The 24,017-nt window shown below is 37.3% G+C and overlaps 1 protein-coding gene across 3 annotated transcripts in view; it reads right to left on the reverse strand.

Annotated features, from left to right (window-relative positions):
- The window catches only part of Kcnh7 (potassium voltage-gated channel subfamily H member 7), a 433,159-nt gene that overhangs the window by 116,984 nt on the left and 292,158 nt on the right, over positions 1-24,017 (reverse strand). For 2 of the 3 annotated variants that reach the window (XM_087900009.1, XM_085681045.2), the window contains exons 4-6: positions 10,533-10,961; positions 6,930-6,950; positions 708-922 (exon numbers count right to left, since the gene is read on the reverse strand). In XM_087900009.1, coding sequence (XP_087756135.1) covers positions 708-922; positions 6,930-6,950; positions 10,533-10,961 — 665 coding nt within the window. The remainder of the gene's footprint in view (positions 1-707; positions 923-6,929; positions 6,951-10,532; positions 10,962-24,017) is intronic. The other variant, XM_048426222.3, reaches the window with a different exon arrangement.

Below are 24,017 nucleotides of genomic sequence, written 5' to 3' on the forward strand. Positions count from 1 at the left end.
TGTGGGTTGTGTACACAAACACTAGCTGCCAAACAAAGTTGTATTAGAGGAATTGCTTACTTGACAAATTTTAGAGCCATGAATCTCTAACACGGTAAATACACTGTAAGCAAAAGCTAGGGACTGCTTGGGTGGTTATTTTGACACAAGTACAAATCATCTTTATTTATTCTTTGAGGGAAGACTTTTGAACAGTGTCTTTTTTATCACAATTCAGGTTGCAATATTTATTTGAGAAATGATAAAATGTTGCCACTGTGAGATGCTTTGTTTTGCTCTCAGGCACCTCTTCTTTCCTTCAACATGTATACAGCTCAATTTAGTGGGGTAAGTGCAAAGGGGGAGGACACAGTTGGGAATAATTCACCGTTAGACCTCTAAAATTCCATTACACACATCTGATCCATTTCTTTTAAAAATGCTTTATATCGTCAGGGTTGACAGCAAGTCAATAAATGTTCAAGAATGATCAATGGCAGCGTAATTACCTCTGAGCAATAAACAATGCCAAGTTCATTCAGTTTTGCCTAGTCTAGTAACAGGCAAACATCACTGCCGTAGTTTTGTTAATTTTTCCTTAGGAGTTTTTCAGTATCTCAAGGCATTGAGATAAATGGCTTACCGCTATCCATCAGAGAGAAAAGTATTCATTATGAAAAATAAATCACCCCATAGTAGTTGAAAGGTATAGTAAAGCAATGTCCTACCTGGGTTACCTTCTCTGTCACATTGTGTGTCCGTTCTTTGACCTTGGGTGCAATAATAGTTTTATCTGAAGAGGGAGGGGATGTATTCTTTTTTTCAGGTTTGACATCTGAAAAGTTCAGAGTGAGCTGAGGAATCTTGTTGATGGTGCTGTACTTGTTGAGGTTTGAATCCGAGGTGGACCCCAGCAGACTTGACTTGATATGATTAAAAGGCCCTAGAGAGATTGGAAAGTATTTGTAAAAATAATATCAGAAGAAATAGAAAAAAATAAAATCAAAAGATGGTCTTGGATGCCTGGCTAATGATCCATGACTGTGTGAGTCCCACGACTAAGTGCAGTCAGTTTATGTGTGAACACCTTTTGCCACAAAGCAGCACATGTGAGAATCAAAGGGAAAATTTTGGTACTAGAAGTACGAGTACCAATCTTTATCATGAACTGGTTTCTTTTATTTAAGGCTGGGGGAAAAAAAGAGAAACAAAACTAAATACAAAATAAACAGAAAGCTCCTCATGCCCTGCTGCTGGCTGGATTCTACCTCAAGTATTTCTATAGATTTTGTTTCCTATTCTGGGGGTGACTTAGGGAAACATTGACCTAGTTAAAATCATATTGGTCTTGACATTTGTGCGTGTTTCATGTACACAGCCTGGGTTTACGTTTCTCTCTTGGACATGTCACAGAGAAGGGACAAGCCAGTTGCTTTCTTCAGGTGTTCTACTACCTATATGAGATGATCCATGGAGTTTCTACAAGGTTCATGCCTAGATGACGTTGAAAATGACTAAGTGTCATGTGTGTGTGTGTGTGTGTGTGTGTGTGTGTGTGTGCTGATGTTCTCTGTTGAGATTCTCAGGATTCTTTTGGGGATCTTGATATCTTTCTTTCCATTTTATTTTTAGTTACATTAAAAAAAATCCTGTAACTAAAGCACATAAGGATGTTGCTATGGCAAACACAGCTGAAACTAGACATAACCATAGTCAGGAGACAGAGCAGGTCTGGATCGGAAGTTCCCAAGCACCTTCAGCACTCTGTTCCTACAGACACAGCTGGGAAAAGGCCAAGCCCTCTGGTCCCCTTGTTGAAGATTAGGAGCCTAAGCAGTGCTATTTTCTTTACAGATGAATCTATTATCTGTTATTTATGATGTCAAGCAGTAGTCTGGAGTTCTTATGTGTTGCTTATTCCATGTTATAGGTCTTAAAATTTAGCATCATGAAGAACTGTTTCAAATTCCTGAGGGCATGAGTATTACACAGTGTATTTTCGGGTGAGGGAGTGGGGGTGGGTGGAGGAAGACTCCCTTTCAGTTGCTTCTGCCTGTCTCGTTATCTGAACTTGCTCTACCACCATCATCACCCTCTGGTGCCTCCAGTGTTGGTGCCTGAAGTCTTTAAAAAAAATTAAAAAGCATAATAAAAAGCGTACTTTAGATGGGATTTTCCAGTTTTGTATATTTTTTTTCCTCAATTTTAGGCACATTTGTTAAAATTTGTAACACATCTAGGATTTCAGACTTTGTCGACACTGTTGTCTTCCTCCCCACAGAAATGCTGTATTTTTCTTTTTTTTAGGCATGGATAATTTATCTGCACCTAGGGATATTAAATCTCTATTCATTATTATGATGATTTTTCTCCCACTTTACTATATTTCTATGGGGTGATCAATCATGTCCTTAATTTCTTGGAATTCAACTTTTTCTACTGTGACTAGAAGGAAATCCTCAGCATATTTCATATTATTCATATTATCTGATTATAAACTGTGTTGCCTTTGTGGGCCCCTTATAGTAAAGTTAGAGGACCATGCATGAAATTAAGCATTTCAGGAATGCTTAATTATCTCTGAATTCCATTGCAGGGAAGTCAAGTGAGAAAAACAAAACACTTGCCGAGAAACAGACTGTTCGAACTGAAGCTGAGAAACTCTTTGATGAAATATCTTACCCAGGCGCACCCCTGGATTTGCAACCTCCCTATGGTCCTTATTTTAGCTTCTCTCATTTAATATGGGAAAATGAAATCTCCTACATTATCACTCCATTCTGTTTGTTTTGCATTTTTAGTCTGAAAGAGTTAAAGAAAACTTTCTTTTGAGTGAATATATATTTATTGAATTCAGCACAACAGTGTATTTAAAATATATTATGCGCCCTCCCTCAGATAGGGCATCCCAAGTGTCTTTTCTCCTGTAGAACAGAAAACGGTGGTCTTTATCTCTTGACTTTGAATCAAATATTTACACCTAGAAGTCTTATAGATTCTGCAAGCTATAGTCCTCACAGATTCTCCGAAGTCTATATAAATTCCTATAAATCCCAGTGTAATATTCCCAATGTTTTAAGGCAGGGATTAATAATATTCTTTTTCACCAATTCTAAACTAAGCTGATAGAATATGAGGCCCAAAAGGTATGAGTCAAAGACCAGAAATCAAAGTACAAGGTTTCCTACCTCCTAGGTCTACATTCAGAGAGGCCTTGGCTCAGGACTTAGAGTTGATAGGCAGCCTCCCTGACAATGATCATGAACAGATGGGATTTGGGATTCTAATGAAAGAAAGGAGATTAGCCTGAAAAACAAAGTAAATGAATTGACAGAGAAGGAGCAGGCAGAAATAAAGGGACATGATCGATTCAGTAGAGGGGACCATAAGACTCATGTGTACCAGGAGACCGACGTCCTTTGAGGGACAGTTACATGAGGGATAACAACGTGAGTGTGCCAATGTGTGATTAGGAAATGGAAAGCAGGTGACCAGGTAGGCTACAGCAACAGTTGGGTAGATTTTAGTACAAGTACTTGATGGAATTGTAAAATAAGCTATGCTTTTCAATTATGCATAGAGATCCAGCAATACCTAAGAACTTCAGATTTTAAGATACTTAAAATGAGTACGCTGTGACTGTTTAAATATATCAGGAGTAATAAAATGCTTTATTATTGTTGTTGTTGGGTGTGTATGTTTGTGTATGTGTGTGATCTGTGTTTATGGGCACAAATGTCATGGCATATGCATATGTACATCATATGGCGGTTTCATGGCAGCGGTTTTCTCTTTCCATGGTTTAGCTAGGTTTCTTGGAATCAAACTCAGGTTGCCAGGCTTGCAATTTCTGGCAGCCAGGGCCTTTACTTTGCTATCTTGTCGGACATGCTCAATATTTCTTAGGGCATTGAATTAATTTTGTTAAACATAATGAAACATACAACTAATCCGTAATAACATTAGCAAAAATGCTAGTGTAGCATTGGCAATGATGCTTTGCCAAAGAACCCTGTGAATAAGCATCAGCCAAAAAGTGCTGCAGCAGTCAGAAGAAGACAGAAAGAAACACTCATCAAGTTACTTGCACTCAGTATCTACAAATCCTGCTCCTCTGCGTGACATATAATTTGCCAGACAAATTGTCACCACTAAGAATCAATTTGCGAATCTTGGGAAGATCATAGGCATCTGGATAAAGGTCAATACAAAGTATGAGAAACAAGTTCTGTTAGATTTCCCCCTCCCTTCCTCTCTCTCTCTCTCTCTCTCTCTCTCTCTCTCTCTCTCTCTCTCATTATTTTTGTACCTGATAGGTTTCCTGGCTACAGTGGAGGTGATTGTTCTTAGCAATCTTGAGAGCAGTTTTGGTTTCTGTCTCAAGATAGTGTCATGTACTAGTTGGAAAGTGATCAACATGAAATAGAAATCTGGAGTCTTAGGAAACAACATAGGGGCACAACATTTTCAAGGACTTACTAAATAGGAAGAGAGTAGTAATGTATCTATGACTTAGAATGCAGGACACATGGACAAACTACTAGGTGTGAGGTGACAATTGAGTGACCGAAGTACCAGTAGAAATCCTTCTGAAGCTCTAGAATCATATTACCTACATACGTTATGCCATTTGTTAGAAGTTGCCTTACGCCTTCTCATACAGGGGGTTACAGTTTCTAAAAATAACACATAGCTGTTGTTTAAAGTGTTAGAGTGCTAAAGAAACTTATTGAAGGGAAGCAGAATTGATCTGAAGAAAGGGGTCGGTTTATTTAGTTTTGGAAGAAAAGGCTGAGTACCAGTCTACTGTCTTTGGCTGGCTAAGATTTTTAGGCTTAGAGTCCTTGATACCAGAGACTAGATTTCTGTCCACTGGGGACAGATGGAGGGGGAAGGATTTAAGCCAGTGCTGGTTTTCTGTGGAATGGGAACTAAAACAGCCTTCCCAAGATAGTAAACGCTTGGCCTTTTCTGAAAATAAAGATGTCAGTACTCCTTGTGCCAAGGAATTAGGTGGCCCCTGAGCTTTAAGGGGATCCCTCAGACAAACCTGCAAATCCTTTGTCTGCCTTACCAGGTTATTTATGCTTTTTTGTAGGGAAATGATTTCTGGTCAAAGTGGATGATACGTTTTGTGTTCAAAGCAGGGTAGAAATGTACTTCTTTATTATTTAATGTTTTATTTATTATGGCTTAGAGTCAGCACTAATTTATTTTATAAGAACGCTTGATGGATTATCCAGTATCTATTTGTAGTTTTATGAAAATGGCAGTTGTAAAACTGATGTGCATGTGAAACATAAACACACACACAAAAACAAAAAAACAAAAATGGACTTCAATCAGGCAATTGGCATTTTTATCTAAAACACGGGGAATAAGGATAAAGGTTGGTTTAATGGAATAGTTGATGAAATTAAAATAAAATATCTTTATTTTTGACAATAGATGAAGGGTAGGTTCCTTCTCTCTTCCTTTCTCCTTTACTTTCTTTCTTTCTCCCTTTCTTGATTTGGGTGCTTGGGATCTGATCAAAGCTCACACATATGAGTGATCTATCCCTGAATCATATATCCTTATTACTAGACAACTAGTTTAGGAGCTAAAGCCAGCCAAATTTTGACATACTTTAAACAAACTAGATTGATTTCTCACTTTGATTTTCAAAAAACAAAAACAAAAACAAAACAAAAAAATACACAGGAAAATTTATGCCTATACATTTACTCATATTAAGCACTAATATTTCCAAGGACCAAGCAGGCAGTAGATCTTTACATTCTTTCTGAGGATTCATTCTGGATTGTCAACTAAATCTACCATGCCCAAGTAGAATAACTATGTAGATAAAACAAAAAACAAAACAAAACAAAAATACCCCATCCCACTATTAGAGGTCTCCTGTACAGATCTTCCTTGAAGTGCTTACAAAATAATAGGAAAGGCAAAGGCAACACTCCCACAATCTTGATGATTTACACATTTTCCTGGGATTTTGATCACATAACACCTGTAGTCTCTAGTACTGCTCATTCATCAGCAACAGCAGTTCTGAATTAATTATGGAAGCAATTAAGACGCCAAGTACACAAAACTGCACAGTGGTAAGAGTACCAGTGATGCAAAGAAGAGGCCCAGACAGTAAGTTCTGAGGAATGATGGTTACTGGTGGAGACATGTCCATGCAACAAACATGCACAAAACGCCTCACTGACATCATTTACACGCCCACAGCAGCATGCACGGCCAAACACCATGCCAAAAGTTTTGATCCTTGCATCTACCATGACAGATGGCCAAAATGGAATTGGCTTTCGAATTTTAGCCAAACCCAAATTTATGCAGAATATCTCCCAGTTCAGTATTACCCTGTGGTAGCTGTAAACCATGCCAGTGATTAGAATAATATAGGATACAATTTAAAATGACTGAAGTGTAATAGAGAAAAAGGAGAAAATGACTCTCATGCAAGTACAGTATACTACTACAGTAAGCTTAAAACCATACCCCCTGCCATCCAGGAACGTGAAACTAGTTTTAAGGAAACAAAAGAGGAACAAGTGAAGTGATGCTGTCATAGAGCTGTGATCATTCTATTTAATCTTGTACTCAAGAAAAGACAGAGTCCCTGAGACCGTTTATGTGCTTCTTTTACTCTGGAATATATTCATCTTGACACTTGTATCTTTCCAAATGTCTATGCAGTGTTCACCGTCAATCTTACATCCTTTTGCTCAGGATAAAAAGGTGGTCATCATCACTTTGATGGCACAGCAGAGAAAGTAATCATGTCTCCAGCAAAACCAAGCCATGATGTCTCCACCAGGCACCTGGACTAGCTGAGGGCAGCATGGAGATGTGGCATCAACAGGGCATACAGCAGGCAAGTTAACATGCCAAGTAAAGGGCACTTTAAGCATCAGATGGTGGAATTTGAGTTTATACATTACCTTTGACATTGCGACCATTGTCTGTTTTGAGCATATAAGGATAAAAGAGAGAAAAAATATAAAACAGAAGACTAAAATTATGTTAAGAACACCAAACTAGCTTAGTAGAAACAATCAGAGAAACCCGGATGTAAATACAGAAAATGGAATTTTGGTTGAGGTTAATATTAGAAATCATTCATAAGGAGAAATGTACAAACTGAAATACCAGTCATAATAAACATTGTAAATAAATGCAAAACTCACATCACTTAAACAAATTGCAAGTAACAGATTTTGTAATTACAGCATTTTAGAAAAGATCTGCACAGTTGCTGGCAATTGTGGTAATTTACAACCTTGTTAAAAGCCAATTTTGATGTCTCCTCAACTGTAGCTTGTAACAAATCAAAGAAAACCATACAACATTTTGTATGTCAAGTTCTTTCCATATACGTAAACCTTGATATATTTGTATGGACAGAAGTTTCTAAGACAAAATATACTAAATATTTGAATTATTTAGAATACTTTTGTTAGTTGTCCCTTTGAACTCAACTGTTTTTTACTGTGTGCTTTAAAGATATCAGTGTTTAATGAGTAATTCTTAGGCAAAAAATAATTGCAACATATCAGTGAACACTTTATTGCATAAAAAGATTTTGCATTTTTGATATGTAGCCTAAAACCTAGAATATTTATAAATTTGCTTATATTAATGCAGGCTGTTTTCAAATCTTGGCATAGAGTGTTTTCAGATTTATTTTGAGAGTAGAAATCTAAATGTTTTCTATGTGGTACTAAAAATATGTATTAATATGTATTACCAGCTTTGAAATACACAAGCTTAAAATAAATAAACAAACCCTTCAAATATGTTCAAGATTTGATAAATGTATACATTTGTTGCCATCTATCTTATCACTACGCATATTCAAAATCTTGAGATAGACCATAATTGTCTCGAAGCTTATATTAAAAGTAATTCCAACATTGTGGTTTATGAAATTATTAGAGGAGACATGGCCTTGGTCAATACTATGTGCATAAAATGTGACTTGCAGTGGCAACTTTCTCCTCTCTTTTAACAAGTTGTTTTTAGAAAAGGACCATGGGACAGTTTGCTTTTACATAGAGATGATTTCCCCCTCAGAGTAGTCTGCAGTCATTAGCAAAGTAGTAACTGCTTTCTCAGTAGTTAGAAAAAAATCCTAAATGGGGCTGGGTTTGATCCCCAGCACTGCCGAACACTGCGGATAAAATGCTCGCAGTAGAACACACACTCACGCACGCACCCACCCACACACACACATGACCATGCACATGTGCACTCACTAAGTCCAGATCCTGTAAAGACAAATGGGGAGAAAGCTAGAAGAGTGAAGCTTTGACACTGAGGAAGAATGGGAAGTTTAAAGACTCAAATGAGTCGACAGTTCTTTGCTATTTCTTCTATGCCCTGCAGTGGTTTTATTTAATTAGTTGATTGGTTATTGGCTAAATTTGTTCTGAAGAAAAGTACAATACTATACATTTATTAGTCTGAAGTCCCATATCCACTGTGACATCTGTATTACCAACAATATGGATATGCAGAACATAGAATACTTAGACTCCTTTGTAGTTTTTTGGCAGACTAACTTCATGTCTCCTGAATATAATGATAAACTAATTAAAGTTTATATTTTTCATGTCTATCTTTTACTTTCCTCTTTATAATACTACATTTTTACTGAATTTTGATAGTGTTAATTTAGAACAGACCTAGGTGGTCTGGAGAGCAAATATCTAATCTTCTAGTTTAGGAATTATCTTTGATTTCAGTTTTTTTTTTGTACTTTTCTCAGACCATAAATTCAACTGAATGTACTAATTGGTCTTGTAATGTAGTTTCTTCAGTTTGTCTTATTCCAAACTGTTCTTTCTGTTCTGAGACAGTTTCTGTGGTGTTTTTTTTTTTCAATTTCTGAATTCCTTACTCACATCCGTATCAATTTTTTTTCTCTCGGCTCTTCTGTCTTTTCTACTTCACTGTGCTCTTTAGAACTCCCCCCCCCCCCACACACACACAATTCAATGCTAGGGCTTTGATTTTAGTCAGTATATGTGGGGGAAGGGGCTCATTATATCCTCATGAGTATGATATTGGAAAATGACTCATGTGCAGGGTCCTATCAGTGTCAAGGCATTGGTACTGAATATCTGTCATAAGCAGAATTCTGGGCTGGGTACTAAGTCTGTAGAACTGCAGGCACCAAAGTGCCAGTCAAGGGTGGTTCAAGACATCTTATTTGTATTCAGTTACAACCACATTTGATCTATATTTGCATATATATGCATATACATCTATATCTGTATATGTTGGCAACTATGGAATTAATAAATGCTACTATATGTGCTACTTTCAAAAACTTAGGTTTCAGTTCATTCTTGAAATCATTTGATTCTCTGGTTTGGGAAAGGGGATAGCAGGGCTTGCAACTTAGTAATAAAACAGGTAACAGATAACTAAGAGGATTTTAGGGAGAGCAAAGTAATGAAGGAGGAAAGTGTATGATAAAGATTTGTGAATTAGCAAAGTGTTTTGGTGGGAACAGTCTCCAAAGGAGCTAAAATTGAGTCTTAAAAAGAAACTTTGTCCTTTGGGTATAACGGTTAGGATGTGAATAAAGAACCTCAGGAGTAGACTTAAGTTTCTGAAAAGACATCTGACAACAGCTTAGGTGGCAAAGCCACTTGAAGGAACGAGAATCTGGAAAAAGGGACCTTTCAAGAATCTAATTCTACAAGGGGCGGAGAAGACTATCAGGCCTGCTGCTGGCTCTCAGACTCCCTGGTCTTCACTTATATTGAAGTCTTCTGCTGTGTGAGCGAAGGAGGCAGTCAGTACCTTTCTCTGTGGCAGGTGGTGACTTACCTCTAAAGGGAGCTTCAGACTGGCTCCTAACCTGTGAGAGTTGCTCTGAGGTTTAAAGGAGACTTAATGTGTGTCAAACACTTACACTGCCTCAAGCATCCTAACTGCTCAGTGTTAACCATTATGGTGCCAAAGATGGATGGTTTCTGTGGTGCCTCTCAAAGCACACTTTTCACTCTGGCTACTTTAGGAATGTGAGCCAAGAGGCTAGGGAGAGAGAATAAAGTCTCGCCCTCCTTTCCAAGTTGCCCAGTGAGTTTCCCCACTAACCCATCCCCTCCTTCCCACCTGCCGCCCACGGCGGATGGTCAGTTACAGTCCTGTGAGGGCAGGCTGTTCTTTATTTCAGGGTCTGATCATCTACTAACCTCAACAAAATTAATTATGCTTAAGATGAAAGAATTCACCACCTAATCACATCTTAAATTAAGCATTAATTAATTAACACCCCAGGAAGCGGGCTGATAATGGTTATACTCTTTCAGAAACACCGATAAAGAAGCCAGAAGAAACCAAATTACTCACTGGGGTTCAAAGAGGAAATGAGAAAAGATGCTTAATGCAAGATCCGTGTTCTTAATAGCTTTTAATCATATTTCTTCTTTGAAGAAGCAGATTACTGTTCAATTTTGAAACAATGCGAAAATAAGCTTCCATCGCCCAACTAAAAGAATGTTTCCATGTTTAAAAAGAATAATCAAACATACCTTCACTGGCATGTCGATCTCTAAATATGTTCTTGGGGTGGACACTGAAGCCTTCTATATCGTGAACTGAAGATGCTCTCCGGATACTGCAGAGGCTTTCCCTTGATCTGGAGTGTGTTAGTTGGGAACTTGACTGCAGCATGTCAGGGTAGAGGCGGTCCCATTGCCTTTTAGGAGAGGAATGGTCCAGAGGTCCGGATATGTTCACTAAAGGGGAACACTGGCTAGGCTGTATCAAGGCTTTTGTATCATCTGCTTCAGAGGGACTGCAGCTTTCTTTTGTGGGAGACTTAAAGTGTTTCATGGCCACAGAGTCATCACTGTGTTTGGATGAATCAATGACTACCACATCCGGGTCTTCCTGTGGCAAGGACTGCTTTCTGTATGTTAGAACTCTTAGCCCAGGAAATTTGAACCCAAAGAGTTTCCCTACAAAGGAAGACAGAAAAGAGTATTTTACACTGTGAATATATATTTCACAAATAACAAAAACAATCAACTCATATTTAAATATCATATGAAAAAAACTGCTGCATTTAATACTATTAAATAACTATCTGTAATTAATTCTGCTTTAATGAGAAATATTGTAAAAAAGTTTTCGGGTTATAATAAGATATACACACATATACATACACACACACACACATATATATATCTTGCTTTTGATAATTATAAAAGAGTGAAATGAAAACCTTATTTACTTGACAAAAACCTTTAGTTTTTAACAGATTAAAAACATATATTCAGTAAAAACCCATAATTTAAACAGGAAAAGAAAGAATCAATGTCTTGCATCAAGGGATACACACAGGAGTGAGTGGGTATATGTGGGGGTATACATGGGGTGATATAAGTATGGATGATAACAGAGTAGCACATGAAGAAAGCTTGATACACTTATAATTTTGTCTTTAAGAGTGTTAAAGTTTAGTCTGAGTAGTAAAATGGAGATCAATGGTATACCAAAGTCTTCTCAATCTATCTGGTAGTTTCGAAAAGTTATAGATTGTCAAAAGAGATATAAAGATAAGATGCATTTATCTATCTATCTATCTATCTATCTATCTATCTATCTATCTATCTATCACCTATCTATCAATATATATTTGTCACGCTTGTTGTCCAAAATCTAAGAATGTGACGTGCTTATCAGAGCATGGATGATGCATCGTAAAGTCATCTAAATATAAACATTAAAGAGACAATATTAAACTTTTAAATAATAGCTAAATAAACAGACTTTAAAGAATCCAGGATTAAAATATAAAATAAATAAACACACTAGCAGTAAAGTTGTAAATTAAATTGGTAAGAAATTATCTTTTCTCTATTTAATTTAGCAGGAAATAATGGGATGGGAGCCCAACATCTATCTTGACTATCCTGAGTGTTTGTTGCTGGGATTGCAAATTCCTTTGGAGGTTATCTGCCTATATTTATCTGCTGAAATAAAAAAAAAGAGAGTACACATTTCATTTGACGCAGCAATTCACACTTCAGATTCAAAGGCACAGAAGTAGAAACCATCTGACTTTTCAATAAAAGGACACTGGTTGAAAAAAATTAAAGCATTTCTATAGTGTTTTATGAGAGGCTCATGATATTAGAAAATTTGCATGCTCTAATTAAAAGTTGCTAAAATGTTTTATTTGTTTGTTTCTAAATGAGACAGGATTTCATAGTGTAGACCTGGCTGTCCTGGAACTTGCTCTGTAGATTAGGCTGGCTTCTAACTCACAGATGCACCTGCTTCTGCCTCCTGAGTGCTGGTATTAAAGGTATGCACCACCACCACCTGGCAAAAGTTGTTCAAAAATATTCTTAAGAATAATATATGTTTTGACTTCATATACTTATTATACTATTTTCAATAAAAAAACCAATAATTTATTTGTATATTTAAGTTGAATGACAACAGAGAAAAATATGGTAAAACACAATTTGAACTTGTAAAGAGGATTTGCTCAGTGAGGAGGGGGTTGGAAGCAAACAATGTGCATTGTATCATTTTGTAGACATTGATTATTACATTAAGTAATAATGTAATTAAGTAAAAATAGAATTTAAAAATTAATAATGCAAATAAACTTCCATTCTCATAGGAAATAAAAAGATGAAAGCACCCAGACAATAATCTGCTGTCTGAAGATTTTCTAATGTTTCCAAGACAGCCCCAAGTTCAAATTTCTGATGCTAGTAGAGTAGTCTGGGCCTGTAACTGCACACATCTGCAGACATATTTACTGCCACTTCAGACATTTAGCTCATATTTGTGGAGTCAAATGTTTTCCACCTTGTTTTCTTCTTTAGTCATGAAAGCTAATCAGCATGGACCCTGCGGTTTTTCGTGCATGAACTTCTCTATCCATTGAAGATGGTTCTAAAACACAAGAGAACCTTGCTCTGAACTCAGGTTCCTTTCTCCATTTTGAAAACATGCTTAGTGAAGGGTGTTATCCATCCATTCATTTTTAATTCCATTCTTAACCCAAATACTGTAAATTTATGTCTCCAGTCCAGATTTTTACTCCGAGTTCCAAACCTGTGTATCTAAAACTGGCAAATTCCCGCTTAAAAAGTTGCAAGTTATCTCAGATTCTTAGCACAAATTGCAATCTCCTGATATAGCCTTCAAACTCAGTTATTTTTCAGAGCAAGTGGCACTGTCTGTAATCCATCTAGTTGGTTAAGTCTGAGGCTTGAGGGACATCCTCAGAATTGTTCTCTGGCCTCCTCTTCTAGAGCCCATTAATATCAACCTCTTGATTGCGTTCATTTCACTTTTCCCATCATCTTTTCTTATGTTTACACCTTGTCCCTCAGTATAATGGTCCAGCTGAGCCCTTGGTATAGAACGCTGGTGACTTGTTAAACTCGCAGGAGCGTTTCTTGTTCTTCTCCCAAAGACAATGAGTTTTATGTCATCAATCATTCACATTGGATAAAGTAGGCTACTCTCATGTCTCTCCATAAGATCTAGTGAAGACACAAAATCTCTACCCAGATCTTTAATTCCTCTCTTTGGACTCTAGAATTCAGCCACGATGTCTTTTATATTCCTTTGGACGCCTATGCTTCCTTCAGATTCAGGAGGGTTCCCTTCTGTTAGATCGTTTCCTTTTGTCTACTTAGTTGCTCCTGCAGGTTAAAGCTAAGAAGAGTTTCCTCAGAGAGGCTCTTCCTTCCCTCTGAACCACACTGACAGTTCTTCACAGTTTTCACTGCATAAGGTAATAATAGACTCAGTGATTTCCTGATTAACATTTCTCTACACCTTTGTAAGGAAGACTTTGCTTATTTTGCCTCAGTTCAGACAAAATGCCCGAGTATGGCAATAGAGTGATACAACCACATAATAAACTGAGTTGATAATGTGCTTAGTTTGGATTAAAATATATAATTACTCTGAGCATCATACTTATGTAATCTTAGCCTCCTGGAACTGTATGGACTCCTATGCACTTTACAATTGAGTAGAATTAAACACATCACGGGAGCTCTATATCATGCCCCGTATACCTGAAACAACCCTCATTACCAATTTCAGCATTTTAGTGAGTGTTTACATTGCTTCCATTCTGATTGCTGAGTTAACACAGAAGTGTTTTCTTGTCCTTTATCATCTGGGAAAACACAGATAGATAAAGTGCATGTTGGAGAACAATTTGGAATGAAGCAGGCTAATTTATTATGCCAGTGTCTCACTTGTAATCTAGGAGTTAATAATGCTCAAAGTAATGGAAATAGGATTTATTCCTCTGGTAAAATGCGACGACATAATACAAGGATATTAAACATATTGTGGATTAATATGCAAAGAGGAGAGCAACCAATCTGCGCAAATAAGATTAGATATCAGTGCAATACTATAAGTGTTTTGAAAGCATTTTTTACATATTTCTACTAGCAGTTTTATATGCTCAAGTAAATTGCTAAGTTCAAAATCAGTGAGCTGCATCAAAGTCATTTGATTAGTGTTTAATGCACATGAAATTGAGTTACAGTTTACAAATCAATTTTGCAAGTTTTATTACAATGCATTGAACGGCAATACCTACTTTTACTCATTTTTTATCAGTTACATTACACCCCCCCACAAAGAACACCCAGTAGCTCTCTTAGACTAATGACCACACAGGCGTTTATTTGCTTCTGTAGTTATTCGCAGCCAAGGTGGTACAGATGGTCTTTTCTGCACCACTAGGTTCATATGACAATATTGTATTGCATCCCAGATTTAGTTGTCTCCATGTAGTTCACGCGGAAAGAATGCACATTGAGAAATTTGTGCGCTGCTATACTTCCCTAAGGCATGGAATTTAAAACGTAGGTAAGTGCAGCGCTGCTGTGGCTTTTAACTCTGCAAAATGTCTTGCTAAGTCTTCAGATTTTATTAAGTTTACTTCCTTACTTGGATAATTAGATTTTATTTAGTCTCATGTCTGCTAAAACAGTAAACCTGAAATAGGAAAAAACTCAACATTTTTTTCACAACTCTTATACATTGTCAGATAAGGATAAATATTGATAAATTACTTCTACGAATCTAACTTTGCTTTAATACAGAATTTAAATAACAAGTGTCGGTAGCTATGTACATTTGGAATGGTCTTTCTTGGGGAAAAATGAATATTCATACAAAAGATTTTCACCTAACTTTTAATTATCAATTTTTCTTACAACTGCAAGTTTTTGTTTGCTTCATTTCATTTATTATCATTTTACAAAATCATAGAACATTGATGGTCTAATAATTTTACTACTAAAGCACAATATGTGACTTAAAATTGCCTAGTTGTTCCTGGTTGAGTCTTGTACCAAGAGGAGAGATCCTCAAGTGTAAATTGTTATGTAAATGGAGCTATCCAGAGGTGTGGCAAGGACAATGAGTGTGGAGGGAAGTGGAGCAGAGAGAAGTAGGGAAGGCTGCCAGCTTTTTTTTTTTTAGTGAAGGATTGAAAACAGATTTGCTGGGCAGTGGTGGAGCAATCCTTAACACCAGAGGCAAGTATATTTCTGCGAGTTTCAGACCAGCCTACAGATGGAGTTCCAGGACAGCTGGGGTTACACAGAGAAGCCCTGTCTCAGAGAGAGAGAGAGAGAGAGAGAGAGAGAGAGAGAGAGAGAGAGAGAGAGAGAGAGAGGAGTGGGGGAAGGAGGGGGAGGGAGAGAGGGAGGGAAGGAGAAAGGAAGAAAGGAAGGGAGGAAGGAAGGGAGGGAGGGAGGGAGAAAGGGATTGCTCTCAGGCCTTACTGCATTTCTAAATCTGCCTTGTCTTCCATGTACTACCTTAAGACTCAAGATTTCAGGATTCCAAGGTGATCTTTAACTCTCTGCTGCTTATTTGAAGCCTCTTGTATCTCTACATCACCCAGTCACTAGCTACAGCCCTTGGGAAAGCCTACCCCTACCTATAAGCAGTATCCGCAGACCAACTGAGAGACAGGCTGGTGTGTGTAACAATTCAAACTTTCAGTAATTTTGCTATTACAGTCAGGAGCGTAGTATCCAGTACAAAAAGTGGGGAAAAGAGCCACCTTTAGTTCTGAAAAATAACATCCAGTGTGGACTCAGTACTGATCAACTGGCTATCCTGAGTACTGGATGATAAATGGACCACTGTAGCCGTGTCGTTTGGGAGCTACAAAACAAAACAAAACAGAATAAAACTCCTTGGAGTCCATTGGCAGGCAGTAAAATGAAACCTAAATATGGGGCTCCTTGAATGAGAAGATCTGATCAGGAGAGACATATAAGACTAAGTCTCCAATGATAAAACCTAAGAGCAGGTGTTGCCAAGAAAAAGTAATATCGCACAAAGGACGGGAGCAGTGAGCAATGGATCAATTGGGATCTTGAAGTGATGTGAGTTGCAGAATGCTGTATGAAAGTCAGGGGCCAGCTAGGGCTGCATCCCCGCATGAGGACAGTTGCAGCAGCAGCAACAGCAGCGGCACACTCCTCTGAACTTGTTAAAGATTGCTGCTGGTGTCTGAGAAGCCCTGCTTCCCGTCTGGCCACATCATCATGACAGCGCAAAAGGCAGCAAAAAAGAGATTTGGATGAGGGAAATAGGCAGGAAGACAGGGTAACAAGATTGACTGCTTTTAACCACTCAAGGTTAAAATCATTCACTAAGGAGACAGGGAACGAATGTAATGCACCAACATTACATATGCCTAATTACATCTCCATGTACTTGAAATAACCACTAAGTCAATAAAAGCATGATTTTACCATGCTATTATTAAGTTTCTCTCGGGTATATATAGCTTCCTCTCTCCAAGTGCCAAGTTAAAGAATCAATTCAGGTCTCCTGGACATGATAACATCTTAACTTATGTTGATTCTGGGTGATCATGCAGCTATCATGCTGATGGGAGTTCTAAACAGAATGTTCAAAGCATTAATGAGAAATGGTCCAGTTTCCCAAATGCTGGAAGGCTAGAGAGTGTCCCTGATTTTCATGTTGCTAGGTAACAAAATATTCCATAAGATGCTTACAAGGGGCTCTGACTATGCTTATGCTGACCTGGGTGCTGATCAACATCCCTTACTAACAAAGTACATACTCCCCCCCCCACCAATAACAAGCATTTCTATTGATCTTAGATATATGCTTTTTACTCATATAATGGGGAAACTATGACATAAATTTGACTGAATGTTTTCCCTATTTGTTTTTGCAACGATGTCACGGTTCCTTTTTCTATATCAAATTTAATCCTTAAAGAAAAAGACTTTCAAAGGAAGGATGAAAGTAAACATTAGTTACATTGTGAAACCTTTAATTAAATTCTGTTCAATAGCAGACCATTTCTATAGTAGTGTGTGCTGATTAGGGAATTCTATATTACCACAGCAGCCTCTCATCTGTGAATTAAAGAATGACTTCCGGCTCCAGTGGAGAATAGTAAAAGCCTGGTGCTGGCCCTTCTGCAAAGGAACTACATGGAACATTTTTTTGTTTCTTCCTTGCTTGGGGTCAGAGAACAGACACAAGTTTGAAGAGGTAATATAGCTGCTGAGACAAATGTATGTTTTATGTGGTAATTATCTTGAGTGAGTCCAAAACATATGAATAGGTTATAATGGCTTAAATTAGACAGATAATGGCCTAAATTATGAAATGTTATTTTGTATGTATGAATTTAGTTTCAGTTGAAGCTTTTAGGATAGTTCAAACTTTTATTTTAGTAAGAATAATAGTAAAAATTTCTCCCAAAGATACAATTTTAATCTTTTTAAAGACAATGGGATTTTTAAAAACAAGATTAAATGAAGAAGTCTATTTCTGAAAGTTATTGTCAGAATAAACCTCTATAGAGATTTTTAACATTATTTTATGAGATGACTTATATTTGATTTCACTTAAAATCATTTTATTTGAATATTATTTAGCTTAGACCAGGATGACACAAAGTTTAATATAAACAGAGTATTGAATTTCTGTGTTTCTGAGACAGTAGTTCTGACATAGAGATGAAAAACTTGAATTTCAAGCATGTTGTCTGTAGAAGGAGACTGCTCTTTCATTTCCTGGCAACATAGACCCAAATAATCACACAGAAACTATGTCAATTACAACAGTGTTAAAATAAATATGCTACAAAAATGACAACATTCTGTTAGACAATACAGGACAAAGGACTCTTCCAGTGAAACTCTACTAAATACTAGAAGCTATAGAAGACGAATCTAACAAAATAATGGAAATCACTTTGACTTAGATCTTCGTATTGCATATACATAGTAATTTGGAATTTTATGTTTTAGGCAACAAAAGGGTATCATAAAGGATAGAAATAGTGGACTTCTGCAATCTGGGTGGAGCAGGGTTTTATGTAATATTGGAGAAAAAGGATGAAGGAGGAAATTAAAATTATAAGACCATTACATTAGCTCAAATAAGATGTGATGAAGTTCTGAGTAGGATAATTACAGTTCAATATAAGGAAGCTATGGAATGAAGTGATGGATATGCTTAGTCTACCTTTATGATGGGAGATGAAGGAATTCAATGGAAGGAGAAGCATAGCATGATGCTGTGTTTTGGCTTGGATGACTTGGTTAATGAACCATGATAATCAAAGAAGTCTAAGTGAAAGGGGCTAGAGATCTTAAGACACATCTAACTTGAAAGGGTGGATGTTCCAGAAGTACTAAAATATTTCCAAGAGCTCACCCAATGGGCCATTGAATACATCAGGCTCTAAGTGACGAGAAAGGACTAAGGAAACTGTGATCCAAAATATGGACTTGTGAAAAGACCTGAAGCTGCGGGGCAACAGATGAAACTGCCCAAGCAGGATGAGCAATAACGGCTCCTATCTATGGAGGGGAAATGCTGAAAGTGGCTCCCTGAAGATAAAGAGTATTTAGGGGTAGAATCAGAGGGGGTTCTGGAGCGTGACTCTGGTAGGAACTTGTCTAGCATGTGTTAGCACCAGGGTGCGACCGTAGCACTGATAAGAGACACAGAGAGAGGGAGGAGGAAAGGGAACGAGGAAGCAGAGAGCAAATGCTGCTGAAATAGCAGTGCTTATGAAAGATGCAGTGAGGGTAGTAGCCTAGAGGTAAAAATAAAGACAAGGAGTGATCTAGCTCACCTAGGTACAGGACAGTCTAGAGAATGAATCGAGAGAGCTCAATTATGCCGCTCTGTGGGATAAGGAAAGAGTGAAACAGAGATACACGTGTGGTTCAATCATCTACAGACAATGACAAATAATAGGAACCAAGAAACCCAAGTGTACACAAAACTTACGGAAACATGTGCTGAGCACAGTTAATGGAATAGCATAGGCCTTGGCAAAAAGGGGTCGCTAGTATTCTGTGCCGACTTAGAACGAACATTTGGGGTGTGTAGCTAGATATTCAAGACAGAGAGAGCGAGAGAGCCAGATATCCTAATTTTAATGTGCAATATCAAAATTTTAAATGCTGGCAACAAATTCCACTAATTAAAACTTTTAAAAAATATGATGTGATATAAACAAAATGTGTCTGTTGAAATGCAGGCTATTTATTCTCAGTAGCTTGAGTATGAGCAACAGAGGAAGGAGCCAGAGGAAAACATTGGCATGGGAGGGAGACACTGGGGAAGATGGATTCTGAAGGAACAGGAGGGTATAGATCCTTAAGGAATATATATGTTTTCCTTCGGATTTGTCAGCCAAAGGTGGCATGTAGTTACTGAGGAATTTCCACCCAATGCCCTCCTTCACCTCTCCTGTGGGCACAGGAAGAAAAGCTTTCTGCGGTGTAACGCAGCAATGGACTTGAGGAAAGAGTCGTAACCACTCTACCAGAGGTTGGAAGTACTAGTTAGGGGGAATAGGAAAAAGTGTGAAAAGGAAAGAGTATCTCATATATACTCAATATATATATATAGTCAATATACATTTCTAAGATTGAATAAAACTTAATTAGAGCTTGTAGCTTATTGGAAAATACCTAAATTATAGTGTAAACTCAATATGTCATGAACTTTTGACAGGAAGTAATGCAGGTTTAAATTGAGATTCAAAGCGTTTTACATTGATTAAGGAGTGAAAATGTTATTAATGACATGTGTTTGGTGAGAGAAATGTTAGAGAAACTTTTATAGTAGATAAAAAAAAGAGAAAAAATGCATCAATTTTCTGTTTGGATATTACCTTAGTTTATTTTCCTGTTGCTATGACAAAAGGTCCTGAGAAAAGTGAGTTGGGGATGAGAAGGTAGATTCTGGCCCACGGCTCCAGGGTGCAATCTTACATGGGTGATCCATAGTCAGAAAGCAGTCAGCACGGAGTGCATGTGGTTACTCATTTTTTCCTGTAGGTATAGTACAGACCCCGCTCCAGGGAATGGCCACAGTAGGCCAGGTCCTCTACCTCAGTGAACCAAATCTAGGTAATAGAGGGACAGCATGCCCCAGACATGCCCAAGGCCTATCTCCTAGAGTACTTTAATTCATAGCAAGTTGAAAAATGAGATTAAGTATCACAATCAAGAATTCTGTTCAAATTAAGTTTCCCCATTGCCCTCAAGAAAGTCTTAGCAAACTCTATTATTTTCATTTTTAAGAATATTTTATATAAAGTAGCAATAAAAAAACTGAGTTTGTGTTGTATTAATATTTACATTGATTAGTTAAATGGATCCATTGTGTAGTATTTACTAATTTGAAAGTTGTACCCATTAATAATAACACTTCCTTATGAACATCTTCCATTTAGGGGGACACAAGTCATATATTTTTATCTGGTCTTGTAACTCTCACAGATAATATTGTGAAAAAAATTACTTTTTCTGAATAATATGCTTACTTTTCTTGTGTTGGGTTCCATACTCTAAAGCTAATATTTTTACTGAAATTGTTTATTATTCCATTCAATACACAGCAAGTTTTCCCTTTTATAGTTTCTCTTTTTTATTGTGCATTTAATATTCTTTTCTTATGTCATCTTAATTTAATAGTTAAAAATATGCACATGTGCCATTTTTTTTTGCTCAGGTTGGTGACATTTTTGGGAGAGAAGTAATTTACAGAAACATGTATCTTTAATAAATAATAAATGGGCAATCTTCCCCTTTTGTCCCTCTCTTTCATTCTTTCTCTCAGAAGTATACATACCATATTTTCATAAGAGATTAAGCATTGACTAGAGAAAAATATCAGATTTAAAGTATTTATCATACACACCACACACACACACACACACACACACACACACACACACACATAAAATCAGTGTAACTAAACTTTATTTATGACCAGTTTAATTTACCTACAAGCCTAAAACTGGACTGTAGACTTTAAAGCAATATGACTGTTAAGGTTTAGCATTGTAACAGAGTAAGACAGTGCAAAGGTTCTACCTTCTTGCATTTGTGCTGCGGCCATTTCAGGTTTAACTAGAATTTGATCTTGATAGAGAATCCCAAGGGAAATTATTCAACTCTATTCTAGGAACCTGGTGTAAAGATGCCCCAGCTAACTTACCTGGCTTCTGATAAACTGCCAGCTTATGCAAACCTCCTCCTCCAGCTAACTGCTTATCTTAGCTTCTGTTAAACTGCTTGTTTAAGCAAAACCCCTCCCTGCTGCCGCTGCTGCTGCTGCAGAGAAAGATACCAGGATAGAGTTTTGCCTTTAAAAGTTCCTTGCTCTAATACTCAGGGCTACGCTTAAGTCCTGAATATCTGTGCATAGCCCCAGCGGGTTGGAATGAAGACTTTCAGTTGGCTATAAACTGTGTTTCAGTGGACATCTCTGGTTGACTCCCCATAACAATATGTTTTTCCAAAGAAATGTGTTAAAATTTCACCTTCTTTATCCCTCTTCCTCCTCCCTCCATTCTTCTCTCTTTTTCTCCACCTCTCCTTCCTATTCCTTTACACCCCCTCTTTTGTATTTTTTCTGGCTCTCTACCGAAAGATGTTTGAAAGAGCCAAATCCATTATTTTGTACTGACAGTAAACTTTTACTCTCAAAGAAATAAATCAGCACATTTTGTCAGAGATGAGACATAATGTGAAATGTTATTAAGCAAAATTTGGGTCCTTTAAACTTTTCTGCTTGATTGAACAATCAATTCTTCAAATTCTGACAAAAAGCTAAGCCACTAGACTGACTGTAAATAATAAGACTTTGAAAAACCATGGAAACAATTGGATCTGCATATTTTTTACTCTCTCCAGTGATTTCCTGTGTGAGTGACAGATACACCATAGGGGAGACACACATATTCACAAATTAAGGAGTAGAATCTCTACTGGCCTTGTCAGGACTTTCCCATGAGATGCCAGTCTAACTAAATTTCAAATGCCATAGACCGTGTTCATATTCTGAGAGCATGTGTGTCGATTTCTTTCTCTTTAGGAAACCAAGGTGTCAATTCACCATTAGTAGTTTAGTTTTAAATGAATGCATTATCCTTATATTTTTCTAAATTTCATCCTCTGCTATGGTGTGAGCACACTGTTTATTTCTTACTTTCATTAAGATGCAGGGTCACATCAGATACTATCACATGGGTAAAATAAAGCAGTGGAGAAGATGGCTAAGAAAATAAACTAGGCATTCCCTCTGTGGACAAATAAATATTTGCAGATATTTATAAATATTCACAGATGTTCAAGGCAGAGAGAGGCAGATGCCACTGAGGTTCACTCTCATATACCATCCTGCAGTGACTGAATTTGGCAAGAAGAAAACATATCAAAATTGAAGTGGGTATCACTTCAAAGCTATAATGTTTGTGACCAGAATTTTTATAGTAATTTAATTTTGTTTTGTAACAGAATTATGTTTCATGTTTTGTAAAATTTACAAATTACAGATTTCTCAAGAAATTTCTCAAATGTATTTTTCGGAGGAAAATTCAGGATATTGTCATTATAGTACATTAATATATTTCTTCCACCTTTGCTTTAGAAAAATTTAATTTCTACTGCTATTTAGACTTGGCACAAGAAGTAACTGAAACTATAAAAAATGTTTAAATTGTTTGATTTAGTAGTAAACTTAGGTGTATGCTTACAGGAAGGAACCTGTGACTCATGCACGGTAAGCATCATGCAGCTGAGGGTAATGAGAAAAAAGAAAAACCCATACAAAAGCACAAACATACCATAAAAAATTACCAGGTTTGTGTGTGTGTGTGTGTGTGTGTGTGTGTGTGTGTGTTTTGTATGTGTGAAATCCAAAAAAAAATCCGTTATATAATTGTTAAGCTTGGACTTTGTAGATAACAGTTTTGTGTTTCAATGTCAAAAGGCTGCACATGTGATGAAGGCTCATCTAGAAAACTGCGCACATGTGAATGTTGACTTGAGTTTCACCCCCCAAGAACCCATTGAAAAAGCTGGATACGAGAGCTCGGGAAATGGCTTTGGAATAAAGGATTCGCTGTGCACTCCTGATCCCAGAACCCATGTGAGATACATGTGGGCATGCTGGCCACAGTGGTCTTAACACTCAAGAGACAGAGACAGAAGATCTCTAGGGCAAGCTAACTAGCTAGTGTAGCCAGAACTGATGAACTCCAAGTTCACTGAGTTCAAAAAATAAAAAGGAAAGTGATTGGGGAAGACACGTGATATCAGCTTCAGGGCCTCATATGTACATATACATCTGTATCTGGACGTATACCCACACACATCCACCAACATACATAAACGTGCACACACCACACACACACACACACACACACACACACACAATGATAAAGCTTAAATAAACACAAAACTGGCTGCAGTAGTGCATGCCTAGACTCTCACCACCGGGGACGTAGACAGGAGACCCTCCTGTCTATCTGAATCAGTAAGACTCAACTTGAGTGGGAGACCTGATCTCAAAACAAGGTAGAAAGTCACAGAAAACATTATCAATGTCAACCTCTGGCCTCAATTCATAAGTGTATCCCACTTCAAGATTTGGATGTTAGGCAGCATATGCTTTTGGGAGCATAATTCTTATTTTATATATGTTGT

The sequence above is a fragment of the Myodes glareolus genome, chromosome 21 (genome assembly GCF_982192425.1).
Source record: "Myodes glareolus chromosome 21, mMyoGla1.1, whole genome shotgun sequence".
NCBI lineage: Eukaryota > Metazoa > Chordata > Mammalia > Rodentia > Cricetidae > Myodes > Myodes glareolus.